Source organism: Euwallacea similis, chromosome 3, assembly GCF_039881205.1.
Source record: "Euwallacea similis isolate ESF13 chromosome 3, ESF131.1, whole genome shotgun sequence".
NCBI classification, from domain to species: Eukaryota; Metazoa; Arthropoda; class Insecta; order Coleoptera; family Curculionidae; genus Euwallacea; species Euwallacea similis.
This window is the reverse complement of record NC_089611.1, coordinates 4699593-4726210: the sequence shown is the minus strand read 5'-3', so window position 1 is coordinate 4726210 and position 26618 is coordinate 4699593. Positions and strand designations below refer to the sequence as shown.

Genomic DNA, 26618 nt, shown 5'->3' with positions numbered 1-26618 from the left:
TTACTGATACAGTAAATAATTCTGATTCATTTCTTTGCTTTTACGTTTTATAATTAATTTATTCCTTATTCCTTATATTGCTAATTTACATAATGATTTTTTTCTTTCAGAATCGCCTCAAAACCGTGAAGCGAATTCCTACCTCTGACGCATTACAGAAATTTAGAAAAGTCACTGAAGTGAAAATGTTAATATCATCTGCAAAAAGCATAAACACTAACTCTAAGCAGTCAGCACACGTACTGCTTGAGCCAGTGGAATATTTAATGTCAAGGGAGCGTTATAAAAAAATCAACACATTTGTTTGCGTAAAAAATACCGGCCTTAACGAACCTCGAAACAACTATGAGGCCAACCTCAATTCATTTTTTAAAGTATCCAATGTGCCCGATTTGTATGTGTGCAATTTGTGTAGCGAATCATTTTTAAGCCGAACTACGTTAAATTTGCATCGCGAGCTAAGACATGAGTTAACTTACCAAGTGCAACGATCAAACGTTGCACTTAAAAATCTTAAACTGGCAAGAAAAAAATAGGATTCCAATTTATACAGTTCAAATGACTCATCTTCAGATTATAGTGACGCAAGTAATAATGAGGCCTCTTTTGACAATAAGGAAAAAGCCAATTGCTTACGAAACCATATAAGAGTCTTTTCCTTAGGTCTTAGAAGAACGACAGTGCCCAATTATAATCAAAGTCAAAGAAAGAGGCATAAAACGCCTGCCTATCGAACTACAGAACTGTCGGGAAAAGGGGAGCGTCATGAGAAGTAGTACAAGTGCTACATTAAGTCCCAAATCAAAATATGCGTGGAAGAAACAAAGACTTGGAACTTACTCAGCTATAAAATATTATACACCTGGTGGAAAAGATAATAGCAATAGAATCGAAACTAAAAATTCAGATGATAAGAGAGCGCAACATTTAGATGTCACCATTAGAAATTTAGAAAGTAGGCTAGAAAATATAAGAAAGTTTAATATTTAAGATATAGATAAGATCATAATTTTCTGTCAATACTTGTATGGGCAAACACTATATAAAGATTAAATAGTGCACCATAAGTTGCTCAAAAAGGCAGCTAAAAGCTTTGTGGTAATGTAATCCTGATATGTCATTTACCATACTATGTCTTTCCTTTCTTCCTTCCGATCGACACCAACTGGGCGTTAATGTCCAGACTCCATTGAAGATCAATGTAAGTAATAGTTTTAAACACAGATTGCACGTCCTTTTTAGAAAATGTTAATAATCAAAAATATTCGCAGTACTAGTGATTTTCAGCCCTTGATTCGATTACAGTGTTATTTTCTTAATGCAAAACACAGTGATTCTAACATAATTACTAACTTGAAAAAGTCTTTAATTTTTATCTACCATGGAAATGTTACTACGCTAGACTTGAATATTTATCATTGAATATGGATTTCTAATCTCTCTATTCAGTATTGGAAGGGCTGCTAGTTGGATCTGATCTTTGTCTTAACTAAGTTATTATTTACGTTTTCTACGCCTTTAGACACCACACTGGTAATCGGTTAAAAAAAAGCATATCTTGTGAAAATCGGTCATTGAGGTTAAGTTTCCATTTCTGATTCTAATGCCGTTTGTCACTATAATTCCAATTGTGATATCAGTGGAAGTTTCAGCTGTTTGATATTTTTCCAAATTTGAAATTAATTACAAATTGCAAAAGAAATGCCAAACTCACTAACTATAAAATTGTCGAACCATGCATCACTCTGCCGACTGTGCCTTAAAGCGAATTTAAACGATGACTTTAAAGATATTGGCAATCTTGCCATTCCAGGACGTGATGTTTCTTTAAGGCGTATTCTAATTTCTTTGTGTAAAGTTACGGTGAATACCTCAATTCAGAACAAAAAATCGACTATAGGACTAATTGGACCTTCTTTATCAATTATAGTTACATGAATATCCCAGTTTATGTCATCATGTATGGAGAACATGTTTTACAGCAATAAAGCACATGATACTGTTTATAAAAGATGTTGCTGACAATCAATGCTATCTGCTTAATTTACTAAATAGTACTTCAGAATCTACTAAAGAACTTTTTCCAAAAAATGAAGGGGTTAATATAAAATTAGCATCACATAATGGAGCAGAAACCAATGATATTGCTGGAAGTATTGTTAGAAGAATTACTAGAAATTCTAATAAATATACCAGTAGTCAGAAAGAATTGGAAAATAATGATGTAAATGAGATAACTATGAAGACAAGTTTGCATTCCCATAGTAAGTTATTCTTTGTTTATTCAGTTCTCTGTGTGAGAACCAAAATAGGCACAAAAATTTAAGCTACTGCTGGTGTTCCCATCATATTGTAATATCAAAGAAGATCCTTATATTTGTTTATTAAATTGTATTTATAAGCCTTTATTTCAGCTACTTCATCATCTTCCAGAGATGATTTGTCCCAGTCAACCAAAATCTCACAGGCATCGTTTTTGCAAAATTGCAAGCTAAGCACTTCACAGAACACTGAGATACAGAAGAACCAGAAACCTATTAACTGACCCAGACAACGTTTTTCTCTGAAAAAGTTCTTGGATTTCAAGACATCAGTTGCTACAAATAGACCTCAGTTGAACTGATTTCCCAAGTTAAAATATGACAGAAATATAATACAAAAGCGCTTTCATGCTGTTGCCTCCAATGATTCATTAAATAATAGATCTCTGAGTTTCCTCATTCCAAATGGTAATTACAAATTAAATAATACTTGGTTGAAAGGGTGGAAGGTGATCCAGAAACCAGATGTTGTTTTAAAATTAATTTTAGGTGGCAGGAAAAGTTTGCCTAAAAGTGGGAAATTACACTTTTGCTTAGTAAGAAATATACTAAATTACCTGTAACTAAAACTGTAACCGAACGTAAAGGCTGTGAAAATCGTTGCTTGTTTAGTTCATTTAAGCAAGAAACTACTGTAGCAAAGCACAGGGCAACAACTGAGTGTGGCATCCAAAACAAATCAGCCCCACAAGTTAAAATTAAAGAGAAAAAATCTTGCATCTTGGAGAGTTTAAACAAAACTCGCCCTCCAAAGTCTTGCCAGTCACAAATTAATAAGTCACCCTACTTCTTGAGGACTTCCAAAAGCTTCCAGAATGACATATCTACATTGTATTTTTCAGATTTACAGCCCAACAAATGCCTCCAATCTTCAAAGGATAATATTCATTTAAAACAGACTAAATGACTAAAAAATAGTCCAAAAAGCAGAGACTTTGAGGTTGAAAACTTATCAAAATCTTCTGTGAGGAAGGCTGTTAGTGAAGAAAATGAGAATAATACCTTCATTAGGGAAAAGAAGATTAAACAAAAGTTGGAAAATGTGAATGACACTTTTAGACAGTTGAACATTAACACTCTAAATGGGGACATTAGATTTGTAAGCTTGGAAGAATTTTTCAAAAACACTAACATTTTAAATAATCAGACATATAAACCAATTGGAACTATCCCCAATGTTTCAGTAGGAGAAGATAATAAGATTTTTGTAAGCTGCCCAGCATCAAGAAAGTTTTCTGAAAGTGATTCCACATTCGTTAATTCTGCAACCTTGGATGTGAAGTGTGAGACTTATAAAATAACACCGATATCTGGAATGGGCAAGGCGAAGAGAAAAAGTAACATACTTTTGAAATATCATCTTCCTTTAAATGGCTTGATGTAATTTATTTTGAGTGTAATAATCGGCTTTTGCCCAGGCAGAGGCTCATGTTTTATACGCAAAAAAATATGTATGTTTCAACAGAGCAGTACTGGGTAAAACAGAAATTCATTTACATTGAAATGAGTTGGACAATAACTGCTATGTCTGCAAAATTAAATTATTCTCCACAACTATACCACTCAACTACAGCCTGCACTCAACCATTGACAGTTTAAGATCTATAATGCTCCCTCTGCTATACCTGAACTGCTCTGTGGATATTGCTTCTGCTAAAGTACTTTCTTGTTGAATATAGTACATATATTTGAGTTACATATTAATATATTTATTTAATTTAGCAGTTAGTTGATAAGATGTTAGAAGTTCACGGTTATTCAAGTAGCTTGGGACTAAATTAATAGTGCCAAAACGTTCTTAATTTGGCTTTTATAAAGGCACAACAAAATGAAGTTTCCTTTAAATTCGTTTTAAATGATTTATAATGTTTCCTTAAATGTTGGAATTATTTACATATATTTGTTTTCAGACTAGATACAATAATATATCAATCATTACACATGACACATGCATTTTTGTCTCTTTTCCCAAAAAGAATATGCAACATTCCTCTAAATGAATTATTGTTTTTGTTTTTTCTGATAGGTCAACAGTGATGGGTCGAATCAAGCAAAATGTGTCCATCTAGTTTGTTAAGAAGGATTGTGTGGTTATTAGTCTCTCATTGGAAGCTATTATTGGGCTTAGAATTCAAATTTATTTGACCCTTCGTTGTCACGAAAACAATAAATTAATTTCGAATGCAAGCCGACTCGAAATTGCAACTAGTTTGTAACTATTATTTGTATGCCCGTCTTACTTTTATCACAAAATTTAGACGAATTTAAGGACTTTGAGTGCCCGCATGCCTGTCCCTGCATTTCTAATTTGAAAAGATCTAAAAACCATCCCCGTTATCTTCAACATCACTTTACCATTTAATCTCTAAATTTTTGTGATCGATCCTCGTTCACTCGCAACGTCATCCTGCTTTTGCTGTCTATCTTTGTAAATCTATTATCCGGTGTTGTCAGATTTCATTCGTTCATACATATTAACCCGACGCACACTCATCACGGGTTCAATTCGTCGTCAGCTTGGCGACAGATCGTGACAAAATTGTCCGCTATTCTGATGCATTCTCGATTTTACAGCATAAGCATTTACTAAAAATGTCATAAAAATAGGTATTTATGCAAATTAAGAAAAGATAGCAAAAAGTATCCTAAATCTCAAAATTCCACCACTAAGAAGTTATCATAAAAATGTATGATATTTTGATGAATTACCATTATGCCGCGTCGCCACGTCAAAAGTTCAAAAAACATATTTAACCCTCCATTAGGCTCGCAGATATTTGTAACGTAATTAGTCGCTCTATATCTCTAAGATACATACATATAAGAAATGTATGCTAAACTCATGTATTGAAAAAAAAAATTTTTCAAATGATTTAAAAAATATATTAATAGAAAATGTGTACATTAAAAATATTCATTTTAATACCTATTAGTTATAACACGTGGTAATACATTGGATAAATCGAAGAAATTAAGAAAATACACATATTGTTATAGGTATAAAATGCTACAAAATTTATGAGAATTCGTCAGTAGAGTATTTAGTCAAACACATGTCACAAAGCATTCTAACGTGTTTTTTCAAATTCAGGGGAGTTTTACATTTTTCGCATGAAAAAGATGATAGAAAAGTTTTTTTGCTTTGTTGATAATATTGGAGACATCTTTTTCTTTTCGTTCCTTTGGAAGTAGAAGCTTTTGGCGAAGACTTCTTTTCTGTTTTTTATACGTATCTAACAAAATTTTTATATCTCTTGGTAAATTTGTCATTTCAGCTCTTCTTATAAGTTGTTCTCCTAGTAACTCTAATTTTTGTAAAAATTCCCTATGTGTACAAAATTGGCTTTTATTAATTAAATACATAACTCGAGAATTAATTCCAGATACATTCAACAAATAATAAAAAATTATCATGGGCCATCTTCTTGTTGATCTCGTAACATTGTAGGAAACGCACAATTTATCAACTACATCGACACCAGATTTAATGAAATTATAAAACTCTATTATTTTCGGTTTTTTCTCAATACCAGCAGCAATCTCAATGGATCCAATATGCATGCTAGATAATAGGACAACCGTTTGGGAGATATATGAAATCCTTAGGGATATATGAAACTAGAGTTTCATTTTTGGCATACCCAAATATGTTATTATATTGAGTCCTTCCTGTTGGTGACACAAAATTTTGTAAAATTTCCCGCTTATTTTTCCTTACTGTTCCGATATATGACAATTTCTTTTTTTCTAATTGTTTTACCAACTGCAAGCTAGTAAACCAATTATCTGCCGTTATATTACGTCCAGAATTATAAATGGGCCTTAATAATCGCATAACTTCATCAACTGGAGAATTTAATTGTTTATAAGGACCGTCCGGTTGTTGACCACAGTAAATTTCCATATTGGCAGTATAAAATAATTTAGAGTCCCTAAGATAGAATAATTTTATACCACATCTAGTAGACTTTAATGGTATATACTGCTTAAAACCACATTTTCCTCGAAATGCCGGTGGCATTTCATCAATTGTCACGTTCTGTCCAAGGTGATAATAATTTTTACAGTTGTTGATGAAGTTTTAAAAAATATCGAATTGCTGCAATTTTGTCAGTAGCACGTCGTTGTTCTCTTGTTGATTTATCATCAAACCTTGGATATCTAACTAAAAATCTAAATCTTTCAGACATGGCCATTCGGAATCCATTTATTCCTAATCCATTTGATACCCAAAAGTCCGTTAGATTTCGATGGCCTTCTCAAAAAATTCCTTCAAGGTACAACAGGCCTAAAAATGCCTTTAATTCAATTAGGTCTGTCGGTAGGCAATTCCTCTGTCTTTCAAACTTTTTCCTAACCGAAACTATGTTTTAATTTGTGTATTCAACTATCATAGCTAATAAATTTTCGATAAACAACAATTTCCAACATTCAAAGTTTGTTTTCGCATTCAATGCAGATTGTCCAATTATTCCTGGCAATCTTAGAATATTATGTAGACGCAATTTGCTCGTCTTCGGAGGAAATTTACTCCATTGCGTGCCATCTTTATCTGATATAAAAGTCCCTATAGGTTACATTCAGTAAGAAAAATATACCAAGTATTATCTTTCCAAGGAAATAATTCTCACCCTGTACAACTTCAGAATTATCAGAGAGGTCCGGCGCAGAATCTAATGCTTAATTTACCAAATTGTCCGAAGTTTCAGAGTCATCAGAGTCCAAAAAATCTTCATCAGGGATGTCAACGTTATCTCCTTCATCAATGAAGTCGATGCGCTTGAGTTCATCAACGTCTTTAGGATTTTTTACGTCATATATTCGTCCACAATTTTATTAGTTATTACGAATATTCGCGCTGCTTTGGGCACAAAAGAAAACGCGTCAATTCGTCTCGAAGACAACTTTTCTTATAGGAGTTTTTAGCAACAATAAGTAAACCGTAAATCTCCTAACATTGCTTTACTTTCGATAGTCGGGAACCGAATATTACCCAATTCAAATGCATCGAAGTCACCTCCGAGTGCATATGTTTACATTAAAAGAATTTATAAACAACATTCCACCTTCGTCCCACGCTTGCAAATCCTTCACCATATTTCTCACACTTACGTTAAAACAAATCGATAAGCCAACCCTCTATCTTTTATGATAAGTGATTTATTATAATTATTATAAGTATGAGGTAAACTCTGAAACATAAAAGAACAATAATCACCGTGTAACATAACATAATATATTTTTACCAAAAAAACATATAGAACATCAATAGTAAAGAAAAACGCAGTAAAATTACATAGAAATGTTCTCGTAAAAGACCAAAACTGAAATGATTCAAATATTTTTTTGTAATAAAGAGGGTCGAGCTGTATTTCTCGGATACGTGACACAACACTCAGGTGGTTTTATGGACGAATAAAAAAAATTAGCATTCGCATTGACTTGTTACTTCATAAATGTCTTAAGCAGATGTTAGGGAAGGAATACTGGAAAAATGAAAAATCAAACTGAAAACATTTAAGAAAAAAAAAGATAAATGTAACGCATGTATCTCTCTGATACACTCGCGACTAACCGGGGGTTAAGGCTTACGAAACACTAACGGCGGTTATTAATAGCAATGGGAACTTTATTAGACCTGCTTCGAAGGGAGACGTTGTGGGGGCGTGGGGTATTTCGTGAATATTACTAACGGAGTATTAATTATTTGGGCGAGAGGTACCAGCGAGAACGTCAAGGTGTGAATTATTTACCCTACGCCGAAAAAAAAAATAAGCATGTACCTGTATCATATTGTAAAAATGTAGACAACTTTTCTATTTAATGTTTTTTCGTATTCATAATAAAAGTGCTACAGTTCTCTTCGTCCACACGTACCTCGTCCTCGAGTGCAACTTTGTAGAGTACCGTACCCTATTTGGTACCATTTTCTATCTATCGGATGTCTAGATGAAAGTTAGGTTGGTCTGTAGTTACCAGCCTACCTCACTCGTTGTCATGCGCTCCTCCTTGAAACCAATGAACAAAGAATAACAAACGATCCTCGTCGCCGACCCAACCGAATCGTGCGCCAGGACTAGTCGATTTTACCCGAACACTTCCGATCAGTGACCCCAGGCCGGTGGCGGTGGCGCATACATAAAACTGGGTATTGTCAAGGTGACGTTTCTCTTGTTGTTAGTCCGTCGATTGAAATATTTCATAATTTTCAAGTAACAAAATGGAAGCTTCCGAGATTCAAGACGTGTGTAGATTGTGTCCCGAAAATGGGATTTCGTCTGAGCCATTGCTCAATGTGTTTAATCGCAAGTTCGGTGATAATATTAACATGAAAGATGTGATATTCATTACAACGGGAATAGAGGTAAGTACACAACCATTTTGAATTCTCTTCATCTTATGTACGAGGATTGCGCACAAATGTGCGCTGTGAGTTTGCGCGCGAATTTACTGTTTAGTAGTTCTATAGAGACTAAAACATTTAAATTGAATTTTGCACGTGATTTAAAGGTTATGGAATATAATCGATTCGAAAATTATTCCGATGATGATGCAGTCATGGATCTTGCGCGGTTTCTAGCCATCCACGAGGTGGTGTGTTTGAGTTTATGCGCAGACTTATGGTTTACGCATGCGTAGTGAAAGTTGAAAGGTTATTGTATAAAGTTAAAAAGATGTGAATTTTCTACGGACTTCCGTCACGACCGTTGAACGATCAGCCTCGTTCCAAGTTACGAAGCACTTTGTCAGTAGACAGGCCGGTTTGACCTCTTTGACTACATAAAGGGAGGTTAAGGTAGAACTTATGAAAGCGGTTTGTCCTTTCAAATAGGCAATTTGACAAAATCGGCCTGCCTGACCTGGTCTAAATCTCTAGTTTTCCTTGAAAATTTCGCTGTATGTTTTGTCGTCTTGTTATAAATACATGGTAGTTTTTTGGTAATTCCATCAATTAGTTATGAAAAAGTGTTTAAGTTAGAACGAAAATCTTTTCAAAATTATCTAATTGTATCCTTTTCCTATTTAACACATGTCAAAAGTATTGACATTTTTGACAGTTTGATGTCAAAAATAACATAATTTTAATAATGTCATAACATTGATTGTTGTTTGACATTCTGATATAAAGAATTGTTAGTCTTAATAATGTCAAAAATTTTGACTTCTGTCAAATTACCCATTTAGGTTTGTGTTGTAATTTTTAAGATGATTGTGAAAATTTTGTTTTGCTATAACTTAAACCATTTGGAAGTCATGGGATAATTGGGTGCATTAAATGTTCTTAGAAATTCGAGAAGAGTTCAAATGGCGGCTTAGTTACGACGACGGTTATTTCAGTTTTCTATCATTTTTTCCTAATATTAAAATTGTTATTTTAATCTTTATGTTAATTATGAATATGGTCAATGTATCATTTTTTGTAAATATACGTGTATAGAGCATACCTCTGAAAATTAGTTTCATCCTTAATTTTTTGGTTTGTTTTTAAATTTTATTTAAAGGCCGACTCACTTCCTACACCTGTTGAGTAAATATAATTCAGGTAATTTTAAAAGGTGAAATACGCAATAAAACGTTGGACGGCAAAGAATATATAAATGAACAGAGTTCGTGCTCCAGCCAGGTTAACTTCCTCATGGGTATGATAAATTTCAAATTTTTGTGTAAAAGGTGGCTTTCTTGTATGTCGTTTCGTGCATAATTGCTGTGAATATTTTTAAAGACGATGAGGTAATAGTCGAATTGATCTTTCGTGCCCCTCGACACTGACTGAAGCGGTAACTGAAGAATCCGCTGTATTTATTCGTTTTTCGCCTACTCGGGTGGTAGAGGGGCAGAACATCGGCGCAGATGGAGTAGTGACGTAGTATACGCTTTCAATGCGAATTAAACGCAGTGATTTCCTCTTCGTAGCTGCACGGAAATTATTTCGAATTATATACAATGGATTAAAGGGAAAAATTGAGTAAAAACTCAAGCTTTAAAGTAATTCTTTTATACACCCTAGTTAATATCTTAAGTGCAATTTTAGTGCAGATTAGTGATACAGTCAATGTTAGTGACGAACGAAGAGTGCTTGTGTATCGAGCATAAGTACCAGTTAAGTATTGTAACAAGAGGACATCAATAAAGATTTGTGTGAATTTTAATAAGTGTTTGATTTTCATATTTAAGTTTTTGGCTTTTATAAGTAAATTTAAATAGTGACTGGAGTGGGAGATTAATAATTTCCCTTTATTGCAGATTATGGAAACTGACTTAGTTTCAAGGAAGATCTGTCAACGCTGCCGAAATATAATTATAAAAATGAACAATTTCCGCCAAGACGCCATAAAACACGACAAAGCATTAAAGGTACCTTCCATACAATTTACCTGAATAAATATTAGTATGTAATTTTTTTTAGGAAAAATGCAATAAAATATTATTCGAAAAAGGCTTCCGGCTTCCCGACTATTCCATGACTAAACAAGAAATCAAGCCTGAGCCAACTCCTTCCTATCCAAAGCTAAAAGTGGAGATTAACGAGCAGACATCTTCACGAAGGAGGGAGATTTTCCTACACCCGTCAGTGCAACAAATCTACAAAAAGTACCCCAATTTAACAATGCCTAAGAGTTGCATTGATAGGCACATGGCGCCGGTAGTGTCGTTATCCAGAGCGAGCGTTGAAAAATACTTCAGAACCCGCAATCTAGATATGAGAAATTCTATTTGTCTACCAAATGGAGATTTTAAAGATTCTGCACTCAAAACAATAGCTAAGAAAAGAACCAGTGCGGTCGCGGCGAAAAAAAAAGTGACCCCGATTAAAATTAGTAAGAGGTTATTTGGCTCACAGGGGACTAGCACAAGCTATGTGTGCAGCCCCACTTTAAAGCCTAGTTTAACCAAGAGCGGTGCTAAAAAGCGCTTGGTTTCTTCTACTGAGAGTAACCAGAGAAATAAAATATTAAAACGAGATGGATCACCACTGCATAGCGGGTTGATAGCAGATGCTACGAACTTGCAGTCTAAAGTGTCTCCACACAGCAACTTTACTCCTGAAATACTGAAACATTCACCTGTGGTGTCTCCAAAGAAAACGCAACATAACTTGGAAATAAAGCAACAACCTGGCTCCTCTGCACTAAAGACCCCACGTGGACAGGAGAAGAGTAGTAGTTCATCTTCTCCACACGTTTCTCAAGCAATTGAAACTTCGAAAACGCCCCGGACTCCAGTGAAAGCTATCCGATACTTGTCAGAATATAGTGTTAGCAAAGATAAGTCAGTCAGCATTCCATCATCTATAGAATCAACGTGTAGCAGCGACAGCAGGTCAGAATTGATTGAAGATATCATGTCGAGTCTCACACCTAGAGTTAAAGCAGTCAAGTCACAGAAATTATGCCATTGTCAAATATGCGGGGATGTGCTTCATAACGTGTTCGAATTGAGAAGGCATAATTTAAAGCACTCGGTTTGCCAATTTTGTAAACGCAAATGTAAAAGCGTAGAGGATAAGAAAATTCACGTGAAGAATTTTTGTGAAACCAAAAAAATTATGAATCAAAGAGTTTCGGTCAGTTTGGAGCGGATTGACTTAAACCTCAGTGTAAGAAAGACTTACCAAAATGCCTTCACGGGTTTCGAAGCCATCCCTGGTTTAGTTGAGCCAAAGCCTGCTGAGGAAGTTGCTATGTGTGCGACTCCTTCTCCAATCAATATAATAGTTTTGTCTGACGATGAAGAAGAGAACCATGCGAAAGACCTGTTTGTCCATGTTCCTGCAGCTGCTACAGAAGAGCCTGCTCAGATTGTATATCACACAGTTGCAATAGTAAAACCTGATGTGCGTATTAAACACAGCGACGTATTAGAAAATTTACCATCCACTTTGACCGACAAGATGCTCTTAAAAGAGCTAATAGAACTAAACTCGAAACCGACGACAGTTAACAGACCGTCGAATACGGATTTGCCCACTAGTAAAGATATTCACACGTCCATTCCGAATGGCACTTGCGAGTTTAAAAACCTGAAGGAACAATTAATGTTCTTTAAAGTACCTATTGAGATAAATAATGGACCGTTCCACATCAGGTATCGGTTCCAGGAGACAAAAACATCAAAGAAAGCAATGCAAATGTGGAATTTGGTACCGCTGGTTGATGTAAAATGTAGAGCAGGACGTGATAAAGGAAAGGATGTAGCTGTAAGCAGTACTGTAATTAAACATAGTAGTCAACTTTCAAATGCTGTGTTCTCAGCAATGAGTAGTGATGCCCCTCAACCAGCAATTACCAAATCCTACACTCATTCAACTTCGAACTCTAAAATGAAGAATACCGCTCTAATACAATCACCTGCTACTTCCAATAGTAAACCTCCCTTAATATCCAACACAGTTATCACTACTCCTCCCATACAATTAAATGCTACCACCGTAGTCAATACCATCTCTCCCTTGCAGTCGGTTGTCACCACCTCCGGGTCCCACGTACCAGGTTCGGTTGCTAACCCTACTTTTCCACCTGCAGCCATTCCACCCTTAAGGCAATCCCAACCGTTCCTCTTAATCCGACCACCAGCGCCTACCGAGACAAGTTGCGCAACGCCTCTTTTGAATAACTATTATGTCCGTTCCATGCCGTCCAGCATGCCCCCACACAATAAACTCACACCAATTCCCAAGTCATATATCAATGCTGCCATGAACATTCGAAATATGGCCGTGGCGAGCAGCAGTAATGCTGTCCCGCAATATTCCAATTCTAATACAACTTCTCCGTTCATAATAAATTCTCTATTTAATAAGCAAGTTCCGGTAAAATTCAAGCAAATGAACATTCCTCAGCGTCGGCCGGTGCCTTCAACTTCAGGTGGAGTGAACAGTGTCATCACTATGCAGAATAGCAGTCCATTGGTTAATGCAAGCAGCTCAAATGCTGCTGCGGTATCTCTTCCTTCACCGGCCCCTATTCCTTCATTAGTCCCTATGCCTTCAGCTGTTCCTGTTCATTCTTTGGCCTATGTTCCTCAACCGCCTTCTGGTCCTTCATTAGCCCCGGTCCCTGCACCAGTTCCCACTATCAGCCCTATGGGGGCTAGACCTATTAGAGTAAAGAACGTTAAAGAGCTACAATGACACACCACAAAGGTTCGTACTGGATCTAAAGTTTTTATAACTAAAATTTTGAGTATTGCATGTGGTCCAAAATTACTTGAAAAAAACAAAAAGGCCATTTCTTCCTAATTCTTTATTGATAAATTTCCGTTGTAATGAGATGTGGTCTGTAATCAGGTAAATTTGATATACAGGGTGTAACACATCATCATGAAGATATTTCAAGAGGCGATAGTGCTCTGCAAATGATAAAAATGCTAACAGATCCATGATGAAAAATGCATAATTTTCTATAAACGGGGTAGCAAAGTTTCACATTTTTCTCACATATGCCTCAAGTTAAATTTTTGAAATTTCATACATCTATTTTCTTGAAGACCCCCTTACAACAAAGTGTCAAAATCGGCGGTAGCCATATACAGGGTGTTTTTAGGTTATATACTATTTTATACTTTGTATTTTTTAGAACACCTGGTATAAATTTCAATACCAAATACAAATTCCTTCTTTAATTTTTTTGTTTTTTGGTTTGTTGCAGTATTTTCGTACCTTTCACTTTTTTGGTAGTATTTGCAAAAATCTCTATCGATGCAAATTAAGAATGTAAAGAAAGTAATGGGGAAAAATCGTCCGGTTCAGTTATCAACTATCTGAAACAATTCATAACATTTAAGAAAATTCCTTAAAATACAAATAAATATAAACGAAAGCAAAATTATAAAAACAGTTTAAATGACTTTGAAAAATTTGCCACTCTGTATATAGAAAATAGCGCGTTTCTGACCATGGGTCTATTAGCATTTTTTATTATTTTGCAAACTACTATCACTTCCTGAATATATTTCCACGCTGATATATTACACCCTGTACACACCTTCGAGATATCGTATTTTTGTTGGAATGAACAAATAAATTGCTGCATATCTAGTTCAGTTAGATTCTCCAAGGTCTCTGGGAGTATTTTTCAATTAGATATTTGTATATTTTAGCCTTCAAGTTGATCTACATAAGTTGTAATGTTCTTTACCGATCTTTTTCGTCAACCAGTCTGGGCAATGATTACAGAAAACTCTCCAACTTCCAAGCTTTCGCCAATGTTTATTGTGTTCCAATATAGCAGAATTTTACTTTATTGGCCCTCTCAACAGAAGAAAATTGGTCTGATAATTACTGCTAAATATTTCTCCTAAAGGTGAAAATTGCAACATGACCAGATTACCGGAGCATTAGCCAGGTAACAAAATCATCCACCTGACTGGTGGCAAATTGAGGTCGTCAAAAGCATTACAAGTTAAATTACACATTACATTACACGCCTGGGATGCACAGGATAACAGAATGAAAACTCGTTTTGCTCCCATTTTTCGTGAATCGAAAAAGGCTATAAGTTGGCAATTGATTGATTGTTCAGCCTTGAGCTCTCCAAGAATTCCACATCATCTTTATCATTAGGTATCAATCGATATGTTTACTGCCCAGAGACAAACTAACTAGACTACATAACCGACAAAACAACAAAGGATGAAAATGGATTATATTTCAGGAATCATTAACAAAAAAAAATGAGAAAAATGGAAAGTTGGGGAAAGTTAGATGTCTCATAACTGTGTGGTTCAGTTAGTTTGTTTCTGGGTAGTAAACATGTAAATTGATACTTAACGATAGAGACGATGTGGAATTCTTGAAGCGGGCCAAGGGTAAAAATTCAGTCAATTGCTAAGATGCAGCCTTTTTCCATTCACGGAAAATTGAAATAAAATTAATTTTAATCTATTGTTCATTCTGCTGTCCTGGCTGTCCCGATGTAATTTAGTGTTTAATCGTTTTAACGATACCAATTCGCAACCAATCAATGGGTGATTTTGTAGTTTGCTGAATGCGCCGGTAATCTGGCCATGTCGCCACTATCCCCTTCCCTTTGTTGTCCTCGTAAATTTCCTTTGTGTTTTGGCACTGAGGGTAGCAAAACATTGTCGAAAGCGTGATAACTTCAGTTATTAATTCCTATTCTTTAAATTAACATCAAGCACTATTTTAATTAAGTTGTATTTATAGAATTAATAAAAATGTGACATTCGTTAAGTAATAAATACCAAATATTACTTAAAAAATTAATTATTAATTTTGTTATTCCATATTATTAGTTTTTTTATTCGGCGGAGTGAAAGATGGAAGGTAGTGAGCGATAAAAGTCTTACAAATTAATTCCCGGCTATCCATAACTTGATTTTGGAGGTCCCAATTTGGTACTGAACGTCTTGAAAAATATCGTTTTCTGAACTAATAGTTCAAAATGATATTTTTCGTCATCTAATCAGTCGATTTAAAGTTTTTGATACTTGATTTTACAATTATTAAGAATAAAATTACGTTATTAAATTTGATTCACTAGTTTTATTCTACCTGATCCAATCTACACCGATGCTTTGCATTACTTTACTGTCTTTACCTAGAACGGTAAATTTGATGCTCACACTACCAGGCTGTCGATAAAATTATCTTCGTCAGGACATAAATATTTATCTTATTGTAATTGTGCCTGAGGCTCATATTCAAGTCACTTGGAACATACTGCCGAGGAACCGTCGGGCATTTCTCCAATATTTAATAATACCTTAAAGCTATGAACTAGCTGCTAAGTACCTAACGGACTTAACACGTGTCTTTTTTGTTTAAAATAACGTCACTAGTAATAGTACTAATAGTACTAGCACTAGTAAGCCTGGAGTACATAGAAAAACATCAGAAGTGACAAAAACATTTTAATGACCCCACTAGGACAGTTTTCCTAGAACTTTCTTAAAACAAAAAAGTTACAAAGTGAAAAACAACAATCGAAATTAATTGAAAAACAAATTTGAGAAGTCTCTGTATACGTTTGATTATTTTTTGGACATAATAATAATAATCATCCGTTTTTGTCCTAATTTCTTAAAACGTATTTTTTGTTAACTTTCAATGTTTTAAATACACCGCTGTCTTCTCATACAGCTGGCTAAAAGGGAATATTGTTACATAGTGGTGATCTTGCAACGTTTGAATTCTAAGGTCCACCAGGTCGAGATCCTGTCCGGAAATATATAAATAGCATCAATCCTTCGCAAAAGATCTGGTTAGCCATGCAAGACTACGAATAGTTTTGCGACGCTGTTGCCTACTGCGCACCACGTACTAGTCAAACATTGATTGACATTTTCATTCAATGTCAATCTATCTGTGGACGTTCAATGCTAAGCTACGTGCAGACGTAGACAAAATCAGTCGGAACATTATCGGCCGACTGTATTTTTTCGTGTGTCGACAGATTTGAACAACTCGACTTATCATCGGCTGCATTTTGTTAAAGGAATCGATAGTAAAACAGCGTTTTATTTTCCCTACTTCACCCACATAATTTGATCCACTCTACATACTATAATCTCATTTGCAGATCTCTGAATCAGACCTGATCTCCACAAAAATCTGCGCCAAATGTTACGAAAACACCAAAAACATCCACAAAATCAGACAGACTGCAATGCAGCAAGATCGTCATCTCAAGGTCCGTTTGCTTCTTCTTGTTACATCAATCACTAAAAATGCCAATATTGCAGGAAAAATGTCACAAGTTCCTGGTCCACAGGGGACTGCGCTTACCTAACACTTGCATTACCATAAAGTGCCCTCCTAGTTGTAGAGAATCCACTGAAATGGAAGAGAAATCAACCCCAGTATTACAGGCTATTACAATCCAGAAAAATGCCTTGGACGAGGTGCCGCATTGCTCTAAAAGTAACGTTGTGAGTCCTCCTACATCAGCAAAACCCAAAGTTAATAAAGGCATCCACACGAGTGTAGTAGAGGTTTACCGAAATAATCCTAAATATAGATTACCAAAGAAATGCCTTCACAGAGACATCGCCCCTATAGTGTCCCTGGGGATGGACGAAGTGGAATCGTACTTTTGGAAGCGCAAGTTAGATATGTTTAATTATATTTACCGACCCAAGCCGGCAAGGCAGACAGACTTTAAGATGAGGAGAGTTGCGAGAAAGCGAACTGCAGTTCCCTTCAAAGCTAAACCTTTCTTTAAACCCAACAGCTTGTACAGCCCTATTCCAATGACTGATGTAGTCGAACACATCAGTAGTGGAAATAAAAGCGTTCCCCCCAAAAAGTCAGGAACGAATGATTGCTCAATCAAACGATCCTCTTTACCTCTGAAAACCACTTTAATTCGAAAACCCGGACCCAAATCAAAAACCCTCAACTTCAATCGAAGTCCCTCCAGATCAGGCTTAAACCCGCCTAACGCGACTAAACCGGAATTCATTCAGTCTCTCGGGCTGACCCCTGCAATGGGTTTAACTAAGTTCCCAAGTATTTTGATCTGCAAGGTCTGCAGCCTCATCCATCGCAACGTGGCAGCTCTGAAGAAACACAGCAGCCGGCACAGAGTTTGTGAGTACTGCAAACTAAAGTTTAAGTCGGTGGAACGGAAAAAGAATCATGAAGAGAGTTGTAAGGTGAAGAGGATTCTTCTTGGCTCTCCTAGTATTGTTGTGGATTTGGAGAGGGTTGAGTTAAATCGGAGTGTGAGACGACAGTTTAGCGCCGCCTTTGAAGGTTTTGAGGATATTCCTGGTTTAGATGATCGGCGGTGCTCGAACATCATAGTACTAACTGATGATGAAGACGGTTCTAGTGCTAAAGATGAAGTGATAGAGTTGGAAGATGGTGCCCCATCAACTAGTGCTGATCCAAAGTTATCCGTCATGGAATCATGTTCTAAATTGAAGCCAGTTATCGATATATGTAACAACACTGTGCTCGACCGATTGAATGTCACCAATTCCTCCGATAAAGCTATAATGAAAGATTTGGCTTCACTAGTCAATAAGTTGAACAATGTGGAAGTACAAGCTGAGCCACTGCCACTTAGGGACCCAGTCATAGGGGAAGGGTTTTCGTGTAAATTGAAGAACTTCAAGAGCAACTTATTGCTAAACGTCGTTCCAGTGAAATTTACTCATGGAGAGTTTAAAGTTTCCTATAGTAAATCCAGTGAGGAGGAAAAGGAAGGTAGTAAAATTGACCATTCAGGGTCCTGGAGCGATGTAGCTCTTATAGAGGAGCGTAGCTGCTCCTCCCCCTCAGAGATGCCAGTAATAAACACTACAACATATCCTCTCACATTTGTAACATCACAAGTGCAGTCTTCCCAGCTATCGGTATCTTCAATTCAGCTCATGACTTCCAGTCCAACTATGTCTATATTTCTCCCCAATACTTCAGCTTTCTTACAGGGCACTGGCCTCTCTATCCAGCCGAATCTAACGCAGCCCCAAACTCTTAACAATACCTTATTTAACCAAATTAGCAATACATCCATTCAAACCACTCCTCTATTGCAAAACTACACTTTAAGCATGGGGCCTTTTCTCAACAATCAAATCCCAGTTCAGACTTCGAGCGTGGGATCTACTGCAGCTGCCAACACTCCTCCTGCGGATTGCATGGCCAATGGTCAATCGCAAAGTACTAACTATGTGGATAGTGCCGGCAGTTCAGGGAAATCTTCTCACAAGGAGTTGGTACTCAGTAAAGGGGATAGGGTGGTGGTGACTCCGAATATATTAGCTAAAGACGGGAAGAGCAAGTCGAAGAATCGGAAGAGACCGATTATTAAAGTGAAAATTGGAAATTTGGCGTCTTCGCGAGCAGCACCCAGGGCCTCGAGATCGTCAAAATTGCGGGTTAAAAACATATGGGAATTGAAGTAGTAGGAGAGAGTAAGCTGAAATGAAGCAGCGCCTGCAGAAAGTGATTTTACAGTCACTCTCCAAAAGGGGTAAGTTGTTTAAATAATTTACTCCCATGTGACTTAGACCTCACATTTCTAAACTAAATCTCCTTTTTTGCTTAACTTTCCAATTATCTGCCTTATTTGTGACTTCATCTATCTGTAATAATCAATTTCAACCAGTGGAAGGACCGCAAAGTACCATGGAAATGGTACCTAAACTATTTTTCAAAGAAAATAAACTTTCTATTCAATTAGTGAAGACTGATTCCGACTGATCTATCTACTAAATTTAGTGATAAGGCATTTTTTGTTATTTGGCGTGAGTAAATCATGTTTTGGCTTAAGATTACCTTAAGGTGCCTTAGGTATACGTAATGTTAGAAGTTGATGGGAGGTTTCTGTTATCCACTGTTTTGCTATATGAAATATGCATATGAGAAAATACTTATATTTTTTATCTTATATACAGGGTGTCCCAAAAAGGTTGTGCTAAACTTAAGGGAGTTATAGGGGATATTGCGCTGAACAATATTTACATAAAAACCCCTAGTTAGAGGTAAGTTTGGGTTCCGTGGTCAAAAACGTAATGTTAGCACCATTTTGTTGACACCGAAAAACTTTAATATTTATTCAATTTTTATTAAAAATAACACAAAAATATATATAATAAAGGTTCAAAATGAGGACCTCCCGACATGGTTACATAAATTTATTCTTTGAATCATTGAATCGCGCAGCCCTTGTAAAATGCGTGGATGTCAGAGAGAGGCTGCCACTACTCTTCTCAACAGTTCCTCTTGAGTGATTACAGGAGTTTCATACACCAACCACATAATGAACTCCAGAAAAAAATTCCAACGGGCTTAAGTCGCAACTTCGCGTGAGTCACCTAACAGGTTCAACTCTTTCGATCCATCGCCCATAAAAAAGTAGCTTTAGATGATTCTGTTTAGTACGGGCAAAATGTGCTGGTACACCGTCATGTTGAAACCATATTTTATCCCATATACCGTATAGTAACGTATGCATTTCCTAATAGCTCAAGAAGTACGCTTTGAAGAAATTTTAGGTAAATTACCAATTAGCCGAGTTAGAAATCAGAACGGAGTAATTAAGAAATTACCAACAATACCGGCTCATAACGTATGTCTCAAAAGTTTTCGGAAAAAAGTAATATTAAAAATGTTTAAATATTTTAAATTTATTTCGTAATTCAACATCTTAACCTTATAACTTTATCTACTGTTAATGCGAATAAATATTTAAATGGCTGATAAAGGTCCATGGTCTTCTGTGGCGCGTGATTTTAGAGTTATATGAGCCATTAGTTGTTGGAGGCTAGCGACGTCGACTTCCCGGATTTTTTGGTATATTCTGCGTCTTAGTTGCTCCTCATTTTAGGCTTCCCAACCACCATCGTACCCTTTTTAACTCAAAAAAGACCAAAATTCTTCAATGGGTCTCGCCTGCGGCACATTTGGAAGGTTATCTACCCTAGAAATAAAATTGATGCCATTTGCAGTTAACCAATCTATCGTTCTTCTGGCATAGTGACACGATGCTAAGTCGAGCCAGAAAATTATTTCGTCGTTGTGATGATAAGTATCAATAAAATTACGAAGTTTTGTGAGACATCTTTCGATGTAAACGTCTGCATTGATCGCTTCACCGCGAACACGTCCAACATACGGCTGTGAAACACCACTTTCCGATATGGGGCATCAAACCATTATTTTGTCCTCAAACTTCTGTCTGCTTTTAAATTTTACATTGTCTGGAACATTTTGCACATGATCTGTATAGAAATCATCGTTTCCTTTAATCTCAGAATTGGACAACGTAAAATGTTTTTCATCGTCCGTAAAGATAACTTTACCAGAAAAGTGAACACATCTCAAAGCACGGCAGCATCTTGGGATCGTCTCCAACTGATTGGCGCTGTATTTTGGTGCCTTTCTTTGTTTCCGATGCTTCACATCATTTCTGGAAAGTGTCTTGCTAAGTTGCAGTGTCAAGCAGTTGGTTTTGAAACATGGAACTTTCGACCTAACTTTCGCACTGACATTCCAACTTTGTTCTTTGCTGCTTCAATCAGTCTTTATTCATTTACCCTGCTTAAAACTTTGGACCGTCCACTCTTTGGTAAATTGGTGCAAGGTATACCCTCCTGGCATTCTTTTATTGTTTGATAAATTGTCGAGACCGACACGTTTTGATCCCTATACAATCTGACAATTTCGCGCTTAGGTACTCGTCCAACCAATTGATAAATCCCTTTCCGAATATCGAGCTTGTAAGATATCTTGTTTAACTATATTCAATAAAATTTACGTGTCATCTTAAACTTCAATAAATTTGCTCAATTTGTTTCCAACTAGGTGGAATATTAATTAAAGTAGGTACATTTTACTAGAAAAAATTCCGAAAACTTTTGAGAGATACGTTATTAATGTTTATTGTGGTTTTGATAAGCTCCGATCCAGGCGACGTGAGGATTGTGATTATCCCATATGTGGCTCAATTTTCAACAACATCGAGTTTAGAAATGCAATTAATAAACTTTTATAAAGAGAAAAAAGTGTTTATTTTATTCATTTAACTTGAATATCCCAGTGTCTTAAACACAAATGACTTTGAAGCCAAAACGGCTCATTTCTGATTAAGGATTTCTATGCAAAAATTGTTCATCGCAACGTCCCCTGTAACCTCCTTAAGTCTGGCACAACCATGTTGAAACACCATGTATATTATTAGGACATATAATATCAACTTACCTAATAGTTATTTAAGATAAATCACTGTTCCCATTTTCACCATGAATATAACTTGAATGGTGCCTTAGTTTTAAAAAAATATAACGGTTTGTTCATGTTCGTTTCTTCGATTTTAGCATCTGTTAAACTGTTGAAATTTTCTTAAGTAGGAAGTTGTATTTTATAAATACGAAGTTTGCTGTCAGTTATCGATTATCCACTTTTATATGGACAGTAAAAGTTTATCATCTATATACAGGGTGGGCGTTTGGTACAGCGATAAAAAGTTTTCAATGGGATATAGATGGGGCCATTTTAAATCTATATAATTATATTTATCGTCATACGAAGTCTTACCGTTTTTGAAGTATAGATTTTCCTAAGTTTTTATATGGAATAATCAAGGTTGTATAATTAAATTCATTTTTCTTTTAATATGTTGAAGTAATTAACCGTGTCCAGTTTGTAGCAGATCTCAGGATCAGGAAGAGATGATATTGATTAGGTGTCGCAACTATTGAAATAAGAAAAATAGCACGCAAATGCATTAAAAATGAAATTAATTAATAGTAGTATTATTTAAGTTAGAACTAGCGCTACAAGTTTTCAAATGATTAATACTTATTTAAATTTAATGCAAATTTTCTGATTGTGAGTAGTATTTCCTTCTGTTTTCAGTTTTGTAAATTATAATTTTGTCATAACGCCATATATCATTTCCAATAGTATGCGATAGAAAAGTTTTTAAGACTACTTCAATTTCTTGAGCTAGCGCCGTATTGGAGAAACAACTTTTTATATGGAAAAATAAATTAGAATCAAAGTATTTTATCACATTAATTTGTCTACATAATTGTTTGTAATAATAATTTTTAAATGTTTTTTTTGCTTTGTCAATACTAATATTAAGAATATTTTAAAAAAGATTTCCGAAATCGGAAAATATTTAACACTAAAAATAAACTTAATTATATAAGTATAAATATACTTATATAAATTCAAAAAAAACCCATCCATCTCTCATCGAAAATAATCTATTGCTCTACCAAACATCCTGTATATGTTATTTTTATATAACGTCTTTGTAGTGCCTTATTATCATATAAGAAAAATCAGTAGAATTTCGCTTTTATTTAGTGCACTATACCTGTTTGTGTTAAGTTTTATGCTCTCCTTCATGATATTATGACTATTACGATATCTGCATATATGTTTTCATTGTGTTGTAATATATGATAATTTCCTTTTTGTAAAATGATCTGAGTTGTTATTTCCATTTTGCCATACAGGGTGTCCCAAAATTAAATCAGTAATAGTAAAGTGCGTTTTTGAGTGCGCCACCATTTTATCAACAATAGCTTATGTGGCGCCATCTTCACTTTACAACGTGAGGTGAGCCAATTTTTAATACGTCACACAGTTTTAGATAGTACTACCATTCAAACACAAAGGAGAGTGACGTCGTAAATGGCGGCACCTGCAATTTTAGAATTGTTCATTACGTTTAGTTTGGATTTAAATTTACTTTAGCTACTGCTCTGACTGCTCTAAGCATTCTAATAATCCACAAAAGTCTCCTACGGCGGTTTCTTTTGAAACTGAAAACCGACGGCGGGTCTATAGTGGTTAACAACAGAACTGTGCCAATTTCAATGAGTCATTTACGCGTAATTTCGTTCCCATTAAATCCCTTTTCCAGACAGTTTTGTCTAGGCCCTTCATATCTAAACAAGTTTATTCATTCACAGCTTCGCATGGATTTTCGTGCATAACATTAACCTTTTCTTATTTGACGAAGGTAGATAGTTCCCGTTCAATAGCAGTTTTCATGTGCCAAAATGAGTTCCAGCTATTCAGGATCAACAGATTGCTGTCGATTATGTATGGCAACGAAAAATTTACTTTCTATGTTCACGGGAAAATGCCGAAAACCACGGGAGTTCCTGAGAAAAATAATTTTTGAGATGTTGAACATAAAGGTCAGTTTCTGAGGTTAGATCTGTTAGAACTTTGAGAATATCAATGAATCAACAACCTGCAGAGTTTACCATCAAACTCTATACTCACTAGACCTGCATAGATCTAGTAATTCAACATTAGATAGTATTGAAATAATGATTAGTCCTAAATGAGTCACATTTATGACATGTATCAAGTCTTATTTCTGCTTGACCAAATATAAATACACTTTGAAGTTAACTTGTTAAAATTGCAAAAGCAAACATAAAACAGTAAAAAGTAACACTGGTATTTTCATTCATTTTAGGCTTTCACACCGCTATGAAAATGTTTTGAAATTCATAGAAGCATATTCTTATTAAAAGTACTGTGCAGGGTTTTTACCTAAAATCTAATATCTTTCAGCTTAAAAACAATCAATTACCAGTATTCAAAATGATAATTTCCCAATAATTCCTTTTATAGATTGAACAGACAGATCAAATTATGGCAGTTTGTTTCAACTGCCTAGTAGATGTGACCAGCTTCTATGATTTCAAGCTGCGCTGTCTTCAAAACCAGGACAATTTAGAGGTAAGATAGTTGTGTGTTACTTACATTAGGCGACAACAAAATTATGGCAATAGTCATTATCCCCTACAACTGTATGTCTTAGCCCCTTGAAATTATTTCATATGAACACATAAACAATGTCTTATCATCAACAGGCTTCACTCGATAACTTTTCCTTACTGTCCACAATCAGTCTTCAGCCATAACTTCAGATTTCACCCATTAAAAACCAAAACTCACTTCTTTTCCCTTTTTTCTAGGCAGCATTATATACACCTCCACTGAGAAAGCAAAGGCTCACTAGTTGTCCACTAGAAAAATTGTCCTCTCCAGGCATTGATTCAACTTTAGATATCTTCCATTGGTTGTCTTTAAAGCGGGTTTCCTTAACAAATGAAAACGCGGCCCAAAACATATCAAAGCTTATCGACAAGGGCGTTCAAGTGTTTCCAGCATATTCAGATGGGTACTCCCAATGTGACCAGACGCAAACAAAGTCAGCTGAATCACAGACTCTTTTTACTAGTATTAGGGAAGTAAGCGTACAAACAGATTCAATTTCTTTGACTGGAAATTGCACTCAAACTGATATGGTTCAGTGGAAAACAAAAACTTTGGGTATTCAAACTCATAATCACAAACACATGAAAAACAGGCGTTTGCAAACTGATTTTAGTGAGTTGAATACACGTTCAGGAACTGAGAAGTTAAAAAGCACTGACCGTATGGCTTTAAATGATAGTCAAATTAATCAGTATAAGAAGCAACGACCTCTAAACGACAAAATAACATTTAATTGTTCTATTCCCATTGTCCTCGGTGTTGAAAAAGTAGATAAAGAATGTCAAGTGGAACTCCTGAGAGAGTTGCCCTCCAAAGAAATCATGTACCAATCTGTTCAAACCGATAATGTGAAACTTATCAATAAGTCTACTCAGTATTGCGCCAAAAACACATTTCCATCATTACAACTCTCAAGGGATAAATCGTTTTTAAGAAAGCGTAATGAGAATTTAACTGATAGTTCCACTTATACTAATGTTATCGTAAAGTCAACAGGCATTCAATGCGACTTCTATGACTATTTGGGACAGGTTTACAATAAGCTGACGTCACCGCCGAATGAAGATTTTCAAATAGAAGTAAAAGAAGAAAAGTTCTATCCGTTGGGGCACTTGACTATCGCCACGAGCCCCCTCAAAACAGAGATATTGTCCCCAACTTCTTCTGATCTATTGCAAGTGAAAACAAATAAATCAAGACCAGTGAAAATATGTCATTATTGCGATAAGGTTTCTTACAGTAAGAGTGAGACTCTGACTCATAGAAAAACTCACATGCAGTGTCACATATGCAAAAAAAAGTTTGCTAGTATTAGGGCTACGCAATTCCACGTGGATAGTTGTAAGTTGGACTTGGTGTACACTCCCAGGGAGTTGGAGAATTATAGATGGTCTCCCGTTGTTAGTTTAAAGAAACTGGAAGACCAGCTGGTTTCAACGGGAGAGTATCCTCAGGTTTCGCGGCAGTTACGTGATATGAATGTTGTTGGCAAGTAGGGGTTTTGTAAGAGTTTAAAATTTTTAGCTTATACACAAAGGTACTATTAATATGAAATAAGTAATAAAATTACAAAATAAGTTCAGCATTGTTATTCTACTGTTATCAATTTATTATTACAGATATATAAAATATAACGTTTAGCATCGTTTCTCATAGAAAATAAATATTTTATTTTATTCATGCAATGTATAACCGTATAATCGAATGATCAATACAACGTGCTATACGCTGTGCTAGTATTTGATTGTTTCCTTTTTTATATATTTTAACTAGAATATACCCAGCTTATCCCTCCAAATAATAATTATGATAATAAACTCCCTAAAACAAAGGCTTACTGATGTATAATGGAGTTAGGTAAGTTCCTCTAATTCAATACAAACTCTGATGAACTCTAGAGTGGTATTTTCAACCCAATATTTTTCATGATAATTTGGCGTAATGCTGCTCCAATAAGCAGATCGATCGCACTACGTTCCGGAATTTACTCATACATTACTCATACAGCGGCTTAAGAATAACATTAGTAAATATTGAAGAATGTTGGGCTATCACTTATTCCAGGAAATTCATTG

At 35.5% G+C, this 26618-nt stretch overlaps 2 protein-coding genes and 1 long non-coding RNA gene across 4 annotated transcripts; all 3 read left to right on the top strand.

Moving 5' to 3' along the window:
• Positions 1-1666: 1666 nt before the first annotated feature.
• LOC136419897 (uncharacterized) lies at positions 1667-4200 on the top strand. Its single transcript, XR_010753136.1, has 3 exons — positions 1667-1863; positions 1931-2264; positions 2415-4200. It is a non-coding gene; the product is annotated as an uncharacterized lncRNA (long non-coding RNA).
• Positions 4201-8443: 4243 nt separating this feature from the next.
• Positions 8444-19803, top strand: LOC136420215 (uncharacterized). Of its 2 annotated transcripts, none has more exons than XM_066407065.1 (3): positions 8444-8685; positions 10566-10676; positions 10729-15746. In XM_066407065.1, exons 1-3 carry the CDS (start codon positions 8542-8544, stop codon positions 13450-13452), a joined length of 2979 nt encoding a protein of 992 aa, XP_066263162.1. In that variant the 5' UTR covers positions 8444-8541; the 3' UTR covers positions 13453-15746. The 2 variants fall into 2 exon arrangements, with proteins under 2 accessions (XP_066263162.1, XP_066263163.1); XM_066407066.1 differs by lacking the exons at positions 10566-10676; positions 10729-15746 and adding exons at positions 16862-16972; positions 17025-19803 and having other exon boundaries at positions 8450-8685.
• Positions 19804-23538: 3735 nt separating this feature from the next.
• LOC136419770 (uncharacterized) lies at positions 23539-26227 on the top strand. Its single transcript, XM_066406308.1, has 3 exons — positions 23539-23948; positions 24394-24501; positions 24741-26227. The coding sequence occupies exons 1-3, from the start codon at positions 23808-23810 to the stop codon at positions 26037-26039; spliced, it is 1548 nt and encodes a 515-aa protein (XP_066262405.1). The 5' UTR covers positions 23539-23807; the 3' UTR covers positions 26040-26227.
• Positions 26228-26618: the final 391 nt, after the last annotated feature.